Raw genomic sequence first — 17,690 nt, 5'->3', positions numbered from 1 at the left:
TCGTTTTTTTTGTCGAATACTGGCAGGCTTTGTAAAAAATGGAGTTCTATATAGACAAAATTATCAAAACTTAATTATATTTATAAGTTCTCGTGATACATAATTTATAAACTAAAAAAAATGGCTCAACTCACTATTAGTCAGAACCTGTTCAACTAGTTTCGGTTTTTTCGGAAGACCTTTTTCAAGTTTATAAAAAAATCTCAATATAAGTAGTTGAAATTGCTATGAACGCCTATATTTGTAGTTATTTTACATTTTTGTTTTCGACGAGTATTTAATTTTACAATATTTTAACATTACACTCTTTTTATTTCGGAATAATCTCTGCTCGTCAGAAATCAATCTGACTACTGGAGAAGATGTAAATACGTGTGGGTGACCGAGCTTCGCTGGGGCTAAAACACGATAACAAGCGTTTTTCCAGAGATGAGACCAAGATATCGATTTTTCATCCCAAAACCTCTACATACTAAATTTCATCGAAATCTTTGGAGCCGTTTTCGAAATCTCCAACGTTTTCGAAACATACATACATACATACATATTTAGACGACCGGATGGCTAAGTGGTTAGAGAACCTGACTACGAGGTTTGAGGTCCTGGGTTCGAATCAGATAATAACACGAATGTATGTTTAATATGTATTTAAGTATGTATTTATCTATATAAGTATGTTTATCGTTGCCTAGTATCCATAGTACAAGCTTTGCTTAGTTTGGGACTAGGTCAATAAATGTCCCATGGTATTTATTTATATTATAGTACAAGAATTGCTCGTTTAAAGATATTAGATAGATTAGATAACCTTTTTTTAACATACAACGAACAAATAGTCTAAATAACTAATATGAAGCTCCATATCAATGAAAAAGTCGCGGGTGCGCAAGTAACTGTTTCAGTTTTCTAGTTTAAACATGTTGATTTGGCCATCGTTAAATTATCTCAAAACCGTTATTTCATAAACTCCCGAGAAACAACTGAATAAATATAAAAAGACGAATGACCGAATCATCATTGCAAGGGCAGCCATTATATCTCAATCCCAAAAACGCTGGACCAATTAAAACAAGGATTTCCCTTTGAGCAAAGTTACCGCTCTTCCATGGACGAAAGTTCAATGACTCTTTGTTCCCTGTAAGATGGTTGAATAGATAACCGTTCTCGTAGAAAATTTATGTAAATGCCAAAGTTTTATTTAGAAAGATATTAAATACGCTTTAGTGGGTTTAAATAAAGTTTTACGCCTCGATGGTGGCTAAAGCAGCTGCTTTGGATCGGATTTAGTTTTATTAGCGAGTTCAGGGGGGTAAAGAATAGCGTGTTTAAAGTTTAACTGCGTAGTTAACACAAGATGTACCTTTGTTAGAAGAGATGTCACTATACATGTAAGTACAGATCTATTGAATAATGTTTTTCAATCGTATTTTGTCGTATAACTTTGTATTTATCTTGCTATCTTAACTAGCTTACTGAAGTTTACTGAAGCGAATAGAGAAAGCTAGATAAATAAGAACACATCCGACAAAATACAATGGAAATACATTATGCAATAATTCTTGCACCCTTTGATGCTGTACTTAATTTTTTCGTTTATAAATCAATAGTAATCACATTCATATACATATTATGTAAAAATATTGCTATTTAAAGAGGAAACGCTGCCAGCATCTTCGGGACCTATTTTTATTTTATGTAGGTTAGTTAGTTAGTTATGTTATGCATGAGGAGAAACTTAAATAAATTACTTGAATGTAAAACACACAAAATGTCAAAATTAAAACCTGTTGAATGAATTTTAAAACACCCTTCTAGATACCACAGAGAAATCTCCGTACAGGCGTATGTAATGCCTCTAAATCCTTCTGTAATCCGCCTGTAGGTATATTATACTTGTTATATCTACGAGTATAAGGAATAATATACTGCTCAAAAGAAAATAAGGGCCACATGAATTTAATTCGTGAAACGAAAATACTAATGAATATAATTCTTTACAATATTCCTTGTTTAAAAATGGTTTTATTAATACAACATAACACAGTGCAAATACTTTTCATTCAATTAAATGTACAATTCAATTGAAAACGCAAACAACATTTTGACGTCATTTCACCGGTAAAATTTAAGTGGCCCTTATATTCTTTTGAGTAGTAAATAATTGGGTAATGTTGGTATTTAGTCCCTACTAATATTATAAATACGAAATTGAGTACGTTTGTTTGTTACGCTCTCACGCCTAAAGTAAATAACAGTTTTTTATCTCGAAAAATTGTACAGTTCCCGCGGGCATGCAATATAGGAATTATTCGCAGACGAAGTCACAGACAACAGCTAGTCAATTTAATCCTTTCTAAGTTACACTCGTGACATTGTGCTCGTGCTCGTCAGGTACACCTGACGTTGTATATAGGGCCTGATACCCACCATATCAGGCCCTATACAACGAAGTGCAAAATTCGAACTTCGTGTCATGCCGTCCAGCTGACGCTTATATTACTTAATACGAGAGTGACAGGGACGGTACGATACGAACTTCGATTTTCGAATTCCGTAGCCCCAGCTCTACTGGGAAGGTTCTCTAAACCTTCATGACGACTTTCTTCGGAAAATATGTTTCCTCTCGCCTTCCACACCGCAGTCCGGAGTCCGGACTCGGGTGTCAATATTATAAATTTACAAATTTTATTGAGATCGATAATATAAAATCCTATTAGGGATGAATAATGTTTCTAATCGCCTGTGACCGCGAAGTGATTGCGACGCATTTTACAAAATTATTTTGAGTTTTTTTTAGAGCAACATTGAAGCTGATAAAAAAAACAGAATCGTATAATACTCTCTAAGAAATTACATATATTTATGTGGTCATAGTTATACATAAAACAATATAAATACTATTAAATATTATTAATGAAAAAATATTGTATAAAAGCTTTGTTTTTTAATAACGTCGTACCTTCACAACCGGAAGCCCCTAACTTCAATGTTTTCCACAACAAAACCACTTTTTTGCATTACATCAATAATTGCAAAGTATACAATGAGGTCTATCGCGTATGAATTCGCCACTAGAGGCGCTAGTGTAGCGTGAGGTCTCCGAAATGTCAAATCTCATAGTTTTTGGGTGAGCTACGCGGGTTTATTTATAATTAGAATAAATTTGTGAATATTTTGCAATATCTGAAATTAATTATAGCAAATATGCGTTCTGTGTTTTGAGACAGTTTTGTCTTTCGGAAACCTTTGTCCTCCCTTTTTTCCGAACAAAACGGGGACTATGCAACACTGTGGCATGCTCGATATTTTTATGGCACGGTTTTAAGGTGTATTAAATATGATTTTAATCTAAACTTTGTTTTCACGCCCGTAATAACAGACTTTGAAAGCCATACTTAAAAACCTCACGCTACAGTGCGCCATCTAGTGAGACAAAAAACGATAGCCCTCATTGAGATAAACAATATCTGATTGTGACGTGCTAACTAGCATTGAACCTCCAATTACTTAATTGCGTAAGATAGATCGCGTGCGCTAAAGACGTCACTGTTACGAATATAGAACTAACAATATTTAATGGACATAGAGGCGCACGCGCACACAATGACATGGCTAAAAAAGCGCTGCTTGAAACTTGGAACGAATATTTTGATCGTGTAAGCTCTCATTTAACGTGCTGTGGTTTCATAGACAACCCCTTCTGTGACTGTTCTCTCCCAAAAGACTTTCTATTTTTTTCCTTGTGTTTAAAATAATATAAAATAATGTTAAGGTAACATTAAATTATACACCTACTTTTAATCAGATCTTGGACCATCTCGAAACCTATCCTATATTGTTGAATTGTTCTGTTCAAAATAATATTCACCCTGTAGATTCAATTTTCAAGTTTTGGTACATAATTGTTAAAACTTTAACTTTTACATTACTTTTACATTTAGTAACTAAGTCCACATTATTATAAATAATACATACTCTCTAGGTATTACTATTCGTACTCGTAGTATTCGGATTGGCGTCTATCAACATAGGTTTTTTTTAAATAAACTTAACGTTATGATTGGTTTTTTAGAGTATTTTTGTATTTTTTATTTCAACTCCAAATTTGTTACTTTTACGGGTATCCCGTGAAACCATATCGAAAATACATCATAATTTGATTGCTTAGTAGCGACATCTCTTGTCTGGGTTAGTGGTTAGTTCCGAAAGAATGTGACGTCTCTCGATGAGAGCGGAACATAGATGTCGCTAGTGCTGCTGCATAAGTAGCGTAGTAGAAATAAGCAACCTGAGATATGTATGCATAGGAAAAATTCGTGTCTAGATTCCTGTCCAGCGGTAGTGTAGGGGTTATAGCACGCAGCATGGATTTCTGAGGACCTGGGTTCGATTTCCAGCGCTGGTCTCTTTTTCTGGTTTTTCTGTGCATCCATGTCTCAATTTGTATTTTCGAAACTTAACGTTGTTATTTTCTATTCTTGTAATTTTTAGCTCTGTGGTGACGAACTTCTTGACTTTGTATAACAAGTAGCATTATGGGAACATAAAGTAAGCAACAATAGAACAAGGCCTTCTTAGTAAATAACCGACTTGTAACATTTTTAGTATTTCAATTAAATAAATGTCATCAGACATCTCTCCCCGGCCTATAAAAATAGTGGGACGTGAAAACGGCTGGGCACACAGGCCACCACTCGGAATAAGAGTCCTTGGACTATAGTCCCCATGTCGGTCCAGGTCCCAGCGCTGATTAAGAACTTCACCCACGATTGAATTGCTTCTCATGTGTGTGCTGGTTTCTTCACGATGTCTTTCCTTAACCGCAAAGTTCGTAATAAATTTTGATTATAAATTGCGAAAAAAGTGCGAGCCCGGGTTTAAACCCACGAACCTTTACTTGAGAGACCTTAGACCAAACCACTAGGCTACCACGAATTCGACGCTGACGAATTTGTGGATAAAATAAGTTTTTGGTAAAAAAATAATTTTTAATACAAGCTTTTTTTGCTGACTGTACTTTTTATTGACTATACTTGCATTGTCACTACATTTGCATACCAAATTTCAAGTCGATGCCATTAACCGTTGAAGAGTTCCGTCCTTCGGAGACTATCCTGCCCGGACTACCAGGATGTCACTACCAGATTAATGTATTATCAGATTTACATAAGTATGCTAAATTTCAAGACAATCCGACTACTAGAAGTGGGTCAAATTTAGCTTGCAAGATTTTACCCGCAATACATGGTACTTACATTGCAAGTTAATTAAAAGCTTAATACTATTGATTATTCATTTTGTGATTTGATTATTCTTTTATTTTTTGACATAAATAAATCAATTTTTTATAAAATAAAATTAAAAGCTTCTAATTAAAATTTATCTATTTTATGTATACATATAAGAGAGGTACGCGATCAACTGCATGCTTTTGAGCTCTTAAAATCACACATTATTAGGTAATGCGAACTGAAATGCTCCATACGAAATGGTATTGAAATCACCTCATGGTCGAAGAACTGTGCTTCACTTTGAAAATAGCAGTAATTTGGAATTTGCACCATTTTTTTTTATTCGACAGGAAGGCAAACGAGCAAGTGGGTCTCCTGATGGAAAGAGAATACCACCGCCCATAAACATCTGCAACACCAGGTGCATTGCAGATGCGTTGCCAACCTAGAGGCCTAAGATGGGATACCTCAAGTGCCAGTAATTTCACCGGCTGTCTTACTCTCCATGCCGAAACACAAAATACAAACATTTGTATATAAATGTTTGTATTTTTAACAATTGGTAAACAAATGACATACCATCATAACTGTTCTGCTAAGTAGTAAGTAATGTGACACCTATTTTTGTAGCGTCTCGTAAATATTTTGACTCAAGTCAAATGTTTTTTAAATGTTTGCTCTGCCATTTAGCAAATACGTCTCCACGGGTGTTACAAATTTATACCCAACGGTCACTGAGTTTCTACTATCTCGGTAAACATATCTGGTGTCCTTAAGTTAATGACAAGTCACCCGCAGATTTAAATTGGTATTTTCTTCTCGTAAGTTATATTGACGATTGAATTTTAAAAGTCATTTAGATTTCTAACGTAAACTGGAAACAAGTGGCAATCGAACAGTTGACGTTCGTACGGTATTTGCTCTAATAGTTTAAACGAACTTTGAATTTTTTCTTCGAACGTAAAAAAGTTAAGTGACAAAAAATCGTTGACCATACAGCACAAATGTTTTTTAGAAATCGTTTAGGGTTCCGTAGCCAAAACGGTAAAACTGGAACCCTTATAACTACAAAAGGTGGCGAAACTTCGCCATGTCCATCTTTCCATCTGTTTCTGGCTTACTTTAAAGACCCTTAATACTATAAAACATTTCGCATGCGTATTGAAAAAAACCTTATAAAAGTTTCTGTAGACATCCCGTAGAAATATATATTATATTTTTTAATTGATAACACTGCCTCTTGTTTACTAGCCAGTTTTAATGTAAATCACTATTTACCTTCTGTGGTTGTCTTATTATTATCAAGATATTGTAGCGCCGTCTTTATACACATTTATTTATTTTTATTAAAAATACAAATTCGAAATTTAACAATAATCAAATGGCTAGCACAGTTAACATTAAATTAACGATCAACGTTAATTAATAACTTTTTAATTATTTGACTAACCTTGTATTTAGTATTACTACCTACGCTTTGTGCCTTTTAGCACAGTAACTAAACACAACAATTCTAATTATAATTACATTCTACGTCGTTACCAGCTAGATTTTCCTGAAAATCATCACTAGAAAAGTAAACTTCTATTCAATACATCCGAGAAGTTTGAAACTGGAAACGTCCTTTGTCTAGATCTTGTGCTTTGTATTTAGACGTCATCATTGGATTTCTATTGACTATTAATTAAGATAAGTCACAGAATTTCGTTTCATCAGGTGATTGCCTTTGATTTCCTATTTAAAATTAACCTTATCATTTCCAATTCATTAGAAATATAAGACATTTTGTCTTCGTTAGAATATACGAGTATAACTGCTCCAATTCTTAACGCCAATCTTTTTACATAAGACGTGTAGCCACATCAACACGTTTGTCTTAACTTTTCCTTAACACACTCATACACACGCACACAAACATCACGCCTATATTCAGTAGCAGAGCACACGAAACGTTACCGCTTCGGAGCCAATTTTAGCAATTTTAGGTTTTAAGTTTGACAAAAATGGTAGTATAATAGTGACAGGTTGCTACCCTGTCGCCCAAGGTATACCTTAACCTATACATATATATCCTCGGTCTTACGATATCCACGAAAGAAATCGAGAGGTGTATTTCTAACCCGACACCACACGGGTTTCCTTATCGGTTGGGCTTTAACATATCCTGAATAATATTTAAACTTCTCTTCCCCAAAATTCAAGGTCACAAATTCTTATGGTCAAAGATTTAAGCAACAGGTATGTATTTCATAATTAGAGCATTCAACAAAGCAGTTGGCCTTATCAATAAATCACCCGTCAATTCTAATTTAATAAATTAGGTTATGTAGTTGTCAAACCAACTTTGGAGGAGAAAAGTACAACTTACTAGCCTTGCGTTTATTTCAAATTCACTTTTGACCCCATTAAATCTAGCCATTTACGTTACTTATTTGCATATCTACCCATTTATTCTCTTGACAAAGTAGCCAGCCAATGACAATTCTAGCCAGCCAGTAAAATGTTAAAAAAACCTATCGAAGTATTGTTAAATATATTTGTAACTACTTTTTAAGTCGCGACGTTTCAAATAAAAAAACGAAGGACCTTTCGATTATTCCTTGCAAAAAAGTATCGAGTTTAGAAACTACAGTAAACTAAGTTTTTGTTAAAAAAATACATCTTGGACGCATTCGTGTCAACGCGTTAAATACTGACAAATTGGTAACGCCTTATTTGACACTATATTTAACACTAATTCTAACGTGTTCGGGACATTTATTTCGACAAAACTTACACTAATACTCTTACCACAAAGAACTAAAACATCCTCACCCTAATTAATACTATAAATGTAATTTAGTTGTTCGTTTGTTACACTTTAATGCTTCAAGTGCTCAACTGACCGCTTTGAAATTTGTTATGGGGACAATTTGAGACTCTGAAAAGGACATAGGATAGTTTGGAAAATCGGTAAGTTCTCGCGAATGTGCAGTAAACGAATTCTTCGCAGACCAAGTTGCTGGACACGGTCAGTCTTTACTTTGAAAGGAACTTTGGAAGGGTTCAGCCATTCATTGATAATGCAAGGTTACCGTATTTACAATATTTATCTTGTTGACATTTCTTCGTTAGCTTTAAAGGTCTGTGAAACATGTTCTTGTTGCATCACTTTGAACCAATTAAAGTCAAGACCAAAGTCAGCGTCCATACCTTTCTCATTGGGTCAGTTCATTACTCTACCTTGAAAGATTCGGCCAACAGGCGTATATCATTCTCGATTCTATCGGCCCACATACAACCTTGATCGCTGACTTGTTCACATCCTACTTCCGAATCGGAATAACTTTGTATATTATTGATGTGTTGTTTATATTTTAAACTATATTTATGTCACTTTATCATGGTTAGGTAGGTACTTACTAGGCCCGTGTATGTGTTGTGGGGTCAAGTTATCTGCGCTAATACACTATTGTTTGTAAAGGTGCAATAAATAATATGACTGTGTGAACTATACGTCAGAATAGGCAATGGAAGTAGTATTATGGCTTATGATGCATTTGGGTAAAAAGAAACGGAAGGCTGAAACCTCAGAATTAGATGGCTTGGGTGTAGTAAACTGCGAGTACTGCCAAATAATACTAACAACAAAATTATACTTCGTTTTACCGCGACTGTTTTTGTAACGATTAATACTATTTTACACCTATTGTAATTGTAACTTACTTACGTCACTATGTCACACATACGTATTTTAATATACTTTATACCTATCTATATGATATATGACAATGTACATCACATCTTATAATATAGGCATAATATACCGCATAACAACATTACGATGCGCGTAGACGCGTATTACGTAATATGTCTAGAATCTGGTTTCAAATTCCTGAGCTCGATTGAGACACAATTTGCACCATACCTAGATTAGATAGGGCTTACTGACCATTCTCTATAATCATAGCAATTTGAGTCACGTGGGGTAATTTTAAAAAGGAACCCTTTTAATTTCGGAATGTCCGCAATTCGCGACTCAGCTTAAAGACTCTTAGTACTAGAAAGGAGAAGGAGTCATCCATAAATTACATCACATACTTAGGGGTCAGGCGGTTTGAGAAACAGGAATAAAATAACTGCAATTTTCATAGCAATACATTTGATTGACAAGGGGGGAGGTTATATTAAAAATTATAAATATTGGTGTGACATACTTCACGTGTGGTAGTATACTATACTTCAGGCGTGGTATGGTATACATATTAATGACGCGGACAAAGTGGTAGAACCAAATTAAATAAGTATAAACAGCGTGTATTTTTGATACAACCTCAAACTTTAAGGGTAGTTAGTGAAGTTCCTAATAATCTCACTTTATTATGTTTTACAATACAATACAAATAATACAATACAATACAAAGACTCTTTATTGTACACCAGACGTAGTAAGCGATACAGAAAACAGACACGCAGAGAAAAAAAATTACAAGGTGAGCAATAGGCGACCTTATCGCTTAAGAGCGATCTCTTCCAGGCACCCTGTTTGTCTGTTGTTTGTTTGTTGTTGTGTCTGTTTTAGTGAAAAATTTAAACTTATTATTTTCCTTATAAAATAAAATAGCACGCAATGTATCTTTACGTGCTACTACTTTGTTTTTATACAAAACGTTGCACTTGTTGACTTGACAGCTGTCACAGAACGCTTCTCTCTCGTATCAAAAGTACGCATTACGTATTACGTTGCTGCTCGAAAAAAATTCAAAAGTTAATCACGCTCTGGTAGGTATGTTGTTAATTCTAAATGAATAATTTGTTTTAATATCGGTTCAACGCAGTTACGCCTGGTTATAATTTGAGGTTATATCAACAATTCATATTTTAAGGTACAACGTCTACATACAAAGCGAAGTCTAATTTTATATCTATCTCATATTTAGTGTGTGTGTGTGTGTGTGTGTGTGTGTGTGTGTGTGTGTGTGTGTGTTGTTTAACATGGCTGTTAAAAATGTAGTAACTCGGCTGAACACGCTGCTGCGTGTCTAGATACATGACAGGTTAAACTATGCCCGCTTACATTATTTACAAAATTATCTTTATATAAAATTATCTTTATATATTATAGTAATAAAATTATTAATCTCCTCGGATGCTATAAATTACATAAATTAAGGGCCACATAATAATTGCGGAAAAGCTAGTTTCAATCACGTTTCTACATTCGCAATTCGACAAATTCTGGAAATTATTAAAATGTGGCAATTAAATATTAAAACTATGATAATGTTACAATGAACATCACTCTTATTTGGCCCTAAACCTGCGGTGGTACTTAGAAGAGGACATTTTCATTAATTACTATGCATGAAACCATATCAGAAACCGAGTATAAAATATCAAGAACCAAAAAAAGTTCACCTCTTCATTTGTTATTACTATTTTTTAGGTCATAACACGAAGTAATAGTATTTTTATAATCTATAATATAGTAAAGATATAGTATATGTAGATAAATATTCAAGTTACTAAACTTTGGTTCCGTGGAGCCCGGACGCACACAAACTTAAATCAAAAAATATTTGAAATTACCAATGACCATAGGGCGTGCATTTCTTGTCTAACGCATTGGGATCACAATCCAGCGCGGAAATGCAGCCAGCCTTATGGGCACTTTTTCGAAGGGATAAGACGTGGGCGAATGTATAATATAGTATGTATGTAAACTCGTTATTGTACAAAAGAAAAGAAACAAAATACAATTGACATATATCGAAAATAAAAACTGAAATATAGATGCACAGAAAAACCAGAAAAATAAGACCAGCGCTGGGAATCGAACCCAGGTCCTCGGCATTCCGTGCCGTGTGCTATACCGCTACACCACCGCTGGACAATAAACATGCTGGTGCATCTATATTTCAGTTTGTATTTTCGATACAGGTTTTACGGGATGACCGTAAAAGTAACACAAAATTTTTGGAATCGAAATAAAAAATACAAAAAGATTCCAATAAAACAATCTTAATACAATTGACATACTTAGCTTACAGTTGCTGAAAATTGCTTTATATTCTTGAAGCTATAAGTAATCCAAAAGTGTAACTAACCAAGCGTCCACTATAAGCAGCTCGTATTGACATTCAAGTCGGTCCAAAAGTCAAGATTTATTTACATTAGAAAACTGACATGGCGTCCTCTAGATCTCTTTAAATACACGTTTTGCAAAATACTTCCTGAACGCGCCGACATTCGCAGCAATCTTTCTCATGAGCGATTTCCGAGGCTCGCGGCCAATGTCATAATTTTGTTTGATGTAATAAATAATTATTCAATATTTAATCACTGTACGTGGTTCGCGTTAATCTTTATTTTTGCATGATCAGATTTGGACCGCGGCTATGCAAATCAAGAAAAACTTTGGTGCTATGACCTTTGTCATAGTTTTTGAAACAACTCTTGTTTTGTAGCGTCTAATCGTATATTACAAAAGGAACCCTTATAGTTAAATCCTTTCCAATATCCTTTCGTTCGTCTGTGGGTTAGCTTAGAGATTGTTAATATTAAAAAGTTGTTATTTTGCATGAGTATTATGTTAACTATGCCGGCAAAGTAGTCAAATAAAACATACGTGGAGAGGGGATGAAATTTTCTTTTCTAAATCCATAGTGTGGGATATCGTTAAATAGATCTTTAAGAAACGTTATAACTTTCCATTTTGGGATGCGATCCAATCAGAAAAAATGAGGCAAAATCATGATGAGTCTACTCGTGACCACGGCCACTGTAATGTTGCCGAAACGTCGAGGTAAATATTACTGGTGTGTGTTAGCGTGATAAGTCCTGTGCGTGGTACTTTGACTATATATTATTATATATCACAGTTTAGTAGGCTTTACAAGTTAACAAGTAATAGTCCATCAAAACTTAACATTGAATGTTTTCCGCTTACTAGGTTCTTAACCCGTTTTCGACATGGTTTCTATAAATATATGAATAGAAATACATTTTAAAATAAAAGTTATTCATAACCCATATAATATAACCATAGTTGCAAGAAATAACCTGTAACACTGCTGCAACTATCTTTATATTATCTTATCGAATTATATCTTTAAAGAAAAAATACTTCGCTCTATCTAGCTTACTGGTTACTCAAACCTTGTTTAATCCTTTTGGCTCTTGGCACTTTGAGTAAACCAAAAAGTCAAGAATTTTCAAGGAGAATATAAATAAAAATGTATAGTGTTGACATGAAAATTAAATCAGTTTGGATAGTTTGCATTTGCAAACACTGGAAAACACATAAAAACATTATGACAATTTACGGATGAATATTTTTATAAAAACAAAAACGTTTACTGACGTATTTATGGCCAGGATTAAAGCTAAAAATAAATACATTTAAAATGCCCATAGGAAACACCAACCTTGCCAAATTGTCTGATTCATACTCGTAGTGACTTGTCGTTTATTTACTTAGGTGGGTATTCAAATCATAAATTATATCTGAATGATTCGTTTTCATTTTAATAGGCAGTTTGTGGTTTACAATTTGATACTTTTAGAATAATTAACATAGATTATGGGTTTTTTGATGACGACCAAAATATTGTTGTACAAATTTGAGCCATTGACATCAGAATTCTATGTTCCTTACGGCACTAGACCGGCTGTTTGGAACAAAACGCGCGGCGCATAAATCATCCATATTGCTTTGACACAACCCCTGTCACAGACGTCAATAAACTATAGTAAAGGTTTACAAATCTGCGCTGGATTCGATTTGTAGCAATCGAACATGGCGGATGTAGACAGTATCTAATTTTGGTATTTCTGATTTCTTTGGCTTCATTGCATGCATGCATTTCTGGCTTCAAGTATAATTTTGATAGTGTTTTATGCGGCGATTTACCTTAACAGTGAACAGTGATCACAAAATTATATATTGCTCTCGTGTCTGACATTATTTAATGCGCAAGTAGTCTCCACGTGTTTTCTGGAATTTTACTATCAAGTTGCAAAAACTACAATCACCGTACAATTTCCCTCTCAAAGAGTTTACTTTGACACTGGCTAAATTGTCCTATTAATTAGGACAGAAAAGCCTTATTTTAAAAGAGAAGAAGAAGAGTCCTGCATGATACCAAACGGGGTACAACTAAAGTTTTTCAATACAACTGTCGGTTTTTAAAATCTTAGATCAGTCAGGTGCACCAAGGTCTGCCTAGAAAATAGTAATGTGACTGACTGACTGGGCATGCACAGTCTAAATCACTGGAAGCACTTGGAAGATTTGAAATTTGGCAGACCTATTCGTTAAGAAACATGAAGGAGCTGAGAGACTTTTCTGAATTGCCACGCAACAGCGCTAGCTACCTTTTTAATTCACGAGTTTTAATATACTTGGTCACTATAACAATCTTATACAATGACACTTTGAGTCATCAACCGATCAGTTGGTTGCATTAAATCTTCCATATCAGCATTGATAGGTCATGTTCTATCAACGTCATCAATAAAATTATATATCTGTTTTAATTTTATCAAGGTAGGAATAGAGTTAAAAAGTGGTGATCTTCGTAGTATTTAGAATTAAGTAACTTCAGAGTCAGTTCCCAATATCCGACAGAACAAAGCGTGCATTTTTTTAGGGCATATTTTTAGGGCCGGTAGGACGTGTCAGATGTTTTCGCGCGCTCCGCTGTGGCAGATATTTATGCAGGTGACTGTACAAAGTATGTTTAATAAATAATCTACAGAAATGAAACAAGTTTTGAGCCAAACCTTACTACTTTCCTGTCTAAGGAAAGGAATGATACTTATATGATTCATACAAGTGTTTTTGGATAAGCTCAAGTGTTTTATGTGACTCGTTCTTGAAGGAAAGTTTGTACTAATTATTAGATGAAAGTGGATCAATGCCCCAGTTTTAGCAGTATGGTGATATGGCAATGAGTCTTAAGATTACAAAGACTCCTTGTAGAACTACGGAATCCTAAAAATCATTGTATGGGAACAGTGAAATCGATAATTCAACGTAATTCATCGTACTAATATCATAAGTAAATGCAAAAGTTTGTGAGTGCTTGTGTGTTTTATCCGGATTAGCACATAATAACCTGAAATAAAACATATGAAATTGTTATCCTGTTATTCCCACAGAATTGCGGTTTGTAAATAAACAGACCGCTAAAACAAGAGACATTACATTTTTCAAGGCTTTTTGCTTCAAACAGCCTTAACGAAGACCGTTTTGGAAATTCCCGTGGGAATTTTGTACAATTCCTCAATTTTAATTCACCTGCCAAATCTAATGTTTTATGCCAGTGAGTATAATCTAGTTCCTCAATATTTTAAACGTACTCATAGCAATAAACAACACGGAAATCCTTCCTTGGACCAAGTTGAATTAAATACTGTTTAGTCTCCATGACTCGACGTCGATTGACCTCTAATTTAGACGTTAAACATGGAGAATTATACACGATACAAACAAAGTGGTTTTGTTTACTTAACGTGTCACGTTTTGTTATTATTTTATTATATTTTTGCATGTCAATGAAACGTTGGCTGAACTAATTTTTGACAAATAAATAGGTAGAAGTTTTTTTGTGCAAGCCCTTAATATCTTGTTCGCTTTTGTTTAGTCTGCTGTTGCTGCTGTCTTTTTGAGTCTAAAAAAACAAATATTACTTTCTACTTCTGGGATCACTAAAGACAAATTATCGCATAATTTTATTGTCTTACAACTTAGTTTCTTTACTTTAGTTTCTTTATTCGTAGATATAACGGCGTCAGGTTATTTTCCGCAAATCGACGTCTTATAGCGCGTTTTTTGCTGGTTTGCGTAGATATACATAATTACTATGTATACCTCCTTCTTATTAAATATTTTTTTTCTGACATTAAATTAAGTATAACTTATTTTTAATGAGGTTTAATGTAATACATAGGTATTGTTTTGTTATAACTAGATGTCTACTACTACTTCACTTGCCTTATTGTCATTTAATAAACAATAAATTGCTTGATAAGCAATTTGAAATTTTCTGACATTCGTTTCGTACTTAATACCTACTTTATCGCACGTATGACTTACCGTTAGGTACTGTATTAATAAAAAAACGGCCAAGTGCGAATCGGACTCGCGCATCGAGAGTTCCGTACAAATTAGTAAAAATATTTTTATTATATGATGTAACTAAAAATGTACGCTTTTCGCAATTTTTCCTTTATCTTTGCTATAAGACGTTGCTTCGTACCAAATTTCAAGATTCTGAGTTCACGGGAACCTGTAGGTTTTGATTCCCTTGCGAGTGTCGAAAATTTGCAGCATAAATGGCTGTATCTTTTGATTGCGTTGGCTTAGAAGTTTGATTTTTTCATAGCTCCAAGACCTGAGTATTTGATATGAATTTCGGCTTGATACCTCCACGTGTTCCTGAGAAAAAGGGTCTTGACAGATAGACAGACAGACAGACAGCCGGACAAAAAGTGATCCTATAGGTAAGGGTTCCGTTTTTTCCTTTTTGAGGTACGGAACCCTAAAAATCACATAATTATGGCTCAATTTTGAGACATAATTTATAAAATACCTTAATATTTCAACACTTACTTCGTAGCGCCCATCGTTTGTTTAGAAGTAGTCCATCCAGAAACCGGTAGCCTTGCTCCCTGCAGATTTTCTCATTAACGCTAGACACAGCACTGGTAAGGGAGAGCAAATCGCTCGCTAGCACTACAGAAGACGCGTAATCAGGGGACACCTGAATAGGTCCAAGTTCCTCAGCCGTCCCTGCTTCATCCTCATAAACATTGTAAGAAGTATCCTTAGCATCTTCTGACAACCTGGTCAGAATACCAGACTGAACCGTATCGTTCTTCTTCAACAAATCGCTTAATTTATCAACTAGGCCTTTTTCTATGCCAAAATTTTGCGCGGTTTTGTTGAGTATCGCCAAATCTCTGCTATCGAGAGTTTTGTTAGTATCGAATAGGGAAGATAGTCTGTTGATGACCCTTTTGTCTATGTTTGTGGTATTGAGGATGTCGTCTTTGTATTCGGCGAAGGATTTGTCCGCCGACGCGAACGCGCACGCGAGCACGAATAGAGCTGCGAGCTGCATAACGAATACGTGCGCTCGCGCCGGTCCTAGGCACAACACTGTCTGAATCCGTCTGTCTTTGTCCAGACCACTACTGCCTTCCTCATTTAAATTCAGATGACATTTCGATCATAATAATCTGATTTGTATTGTTTCTAAGCTCGCGGTCAAGTTTGAAAAGTTTATGTTAATTTATTTAACTTTATCTTTGTCAAGCATTGTCATCGTGTCAGCCGAAAAACGTCCATTGCTGGACATAGGCCTCCCCCAAAGCATTCTCATAGACAGATAACAATATTTACTAAGGTATGGTTCCACAGTTGCCCAGGAACCAAATTATTAATTTTTAAATTTATGTTTGAAGAAACATTAAATATCAGTAATAATAAATGTTCCGAGTTGTGACCGGAGGGTGTGGTGTTCCGTCGTTTTATGGTAGCCACGTATATAGACAACATCCAAAAATCCTTAAATACTTTGTTTTATTTTTGTACTTACGTCTTTTTTGTGTTTTTATGTCTATTTTGCTTTTTTTGTATAATTTCTATTTTACAGCGCATTGGTTTTTAATGCTGTAATTTTTAAGTGACCAATAAATAAATAATAAATTAATAATGTCATATCTGCACAAAAGTGTTAGAGATGATAATGATGAAATGTAAAACTTTATTGCTAGAGCTTTTTATTCCTAAGAGTGAAGTATTTCTGTGATATGAAATAATTGGTCAACAATATCCGAAATTATAGACCCTAAGACTAAGAACTTTATAGCTCTATAATCATTCTAAAAAAAACTGTGTCATTGAAATTTGAATGGAGATACCTTGTGCTCACATTTATCACCTCGAGTGTCTTAAAAGTTGAAAAAATTGTTAGCAAATTACTGCTTCCACGCAGACAAAGTCGTGGGCAAAAGCAATGGGTGTTGTTTATTTGTAGACCATAGCATTGTAACTATACTGCGAGAGATCATGTCAATTTGATTATTTTGAAAATTAAATTGGTGTTTTCATCGTGCTAGAACAGGTACATACCACACATCACATAAATCACATAAGTAGTTTTAGTGTTTGCGCTAAAACTATGTGTTAGGCAAGTACATACAATTGTTATAAATTATAATTGAGAATTAATCGTATTTTGGATGACCCGATCTTGATCCTGGATCTAGTTTCCTCGACGACTCAGAGCGGTACGGGAACTTCACACTTACTGTTCAACTGTTTCGCACTTAAACTTCAAAACTAAGTTTCGGGGCCCATCACTAGGGATCTTTGAGCTGATCACGATTTTGGTTGGGTCCCGATTGTTGAAGTTTAAGCTTAAGGTTTACTTACTTAGCAGAGTTCTAGACTACTAAACTGGTTTTTTTTTA

The 17,690-nt window shown here is 34.6% G+C and overlaps 1 protein-coding gene across 1 annotated transcript in view; it reads right to left on the bottom strand.

Annotated features, from left to right (window-relative positions):
• LOC141445455 (nose resistant to fluoxetine protein 6-like) overlaps positions 1-16,382 on the bottom strand; it is a gene marked incomplete at its 3' end in the record, with an annotated part of 36,161 nt that extends 19,779 nt beyond the window's left edge. Inside the window, 1 exon segment of the mRNA XM_074111300.1 lies at positions 15,826-16,382. Within this exon segment, the coding sequence (XP_073967401.1) occupies positions 15,826-16,336 (511 nt within the window).
• Positions 16,383-17,690: the final 1,308 nt, after the last annotated feature.

The sequence above is a fragment of the Choristoneura fumiferana genome, chromosome 2 (assembly GCF_025370935.1).
Source record: "Choristoneura fumiferana chromosome 2, NRCan_CFum_1, whole genome shotgun sequence".
In the NCBI taxonomy this organism is placed as follows: domain Eukaryota; kingdom Metazoa; phylum Arthropoda; class Insecta; order Lepidoptera; family Tortricidae; genus Choristoneura; species Choristoneura fumiferana.
This window is presented reverse-complemented; position numbering and strand designations above follow the sequence as displayed.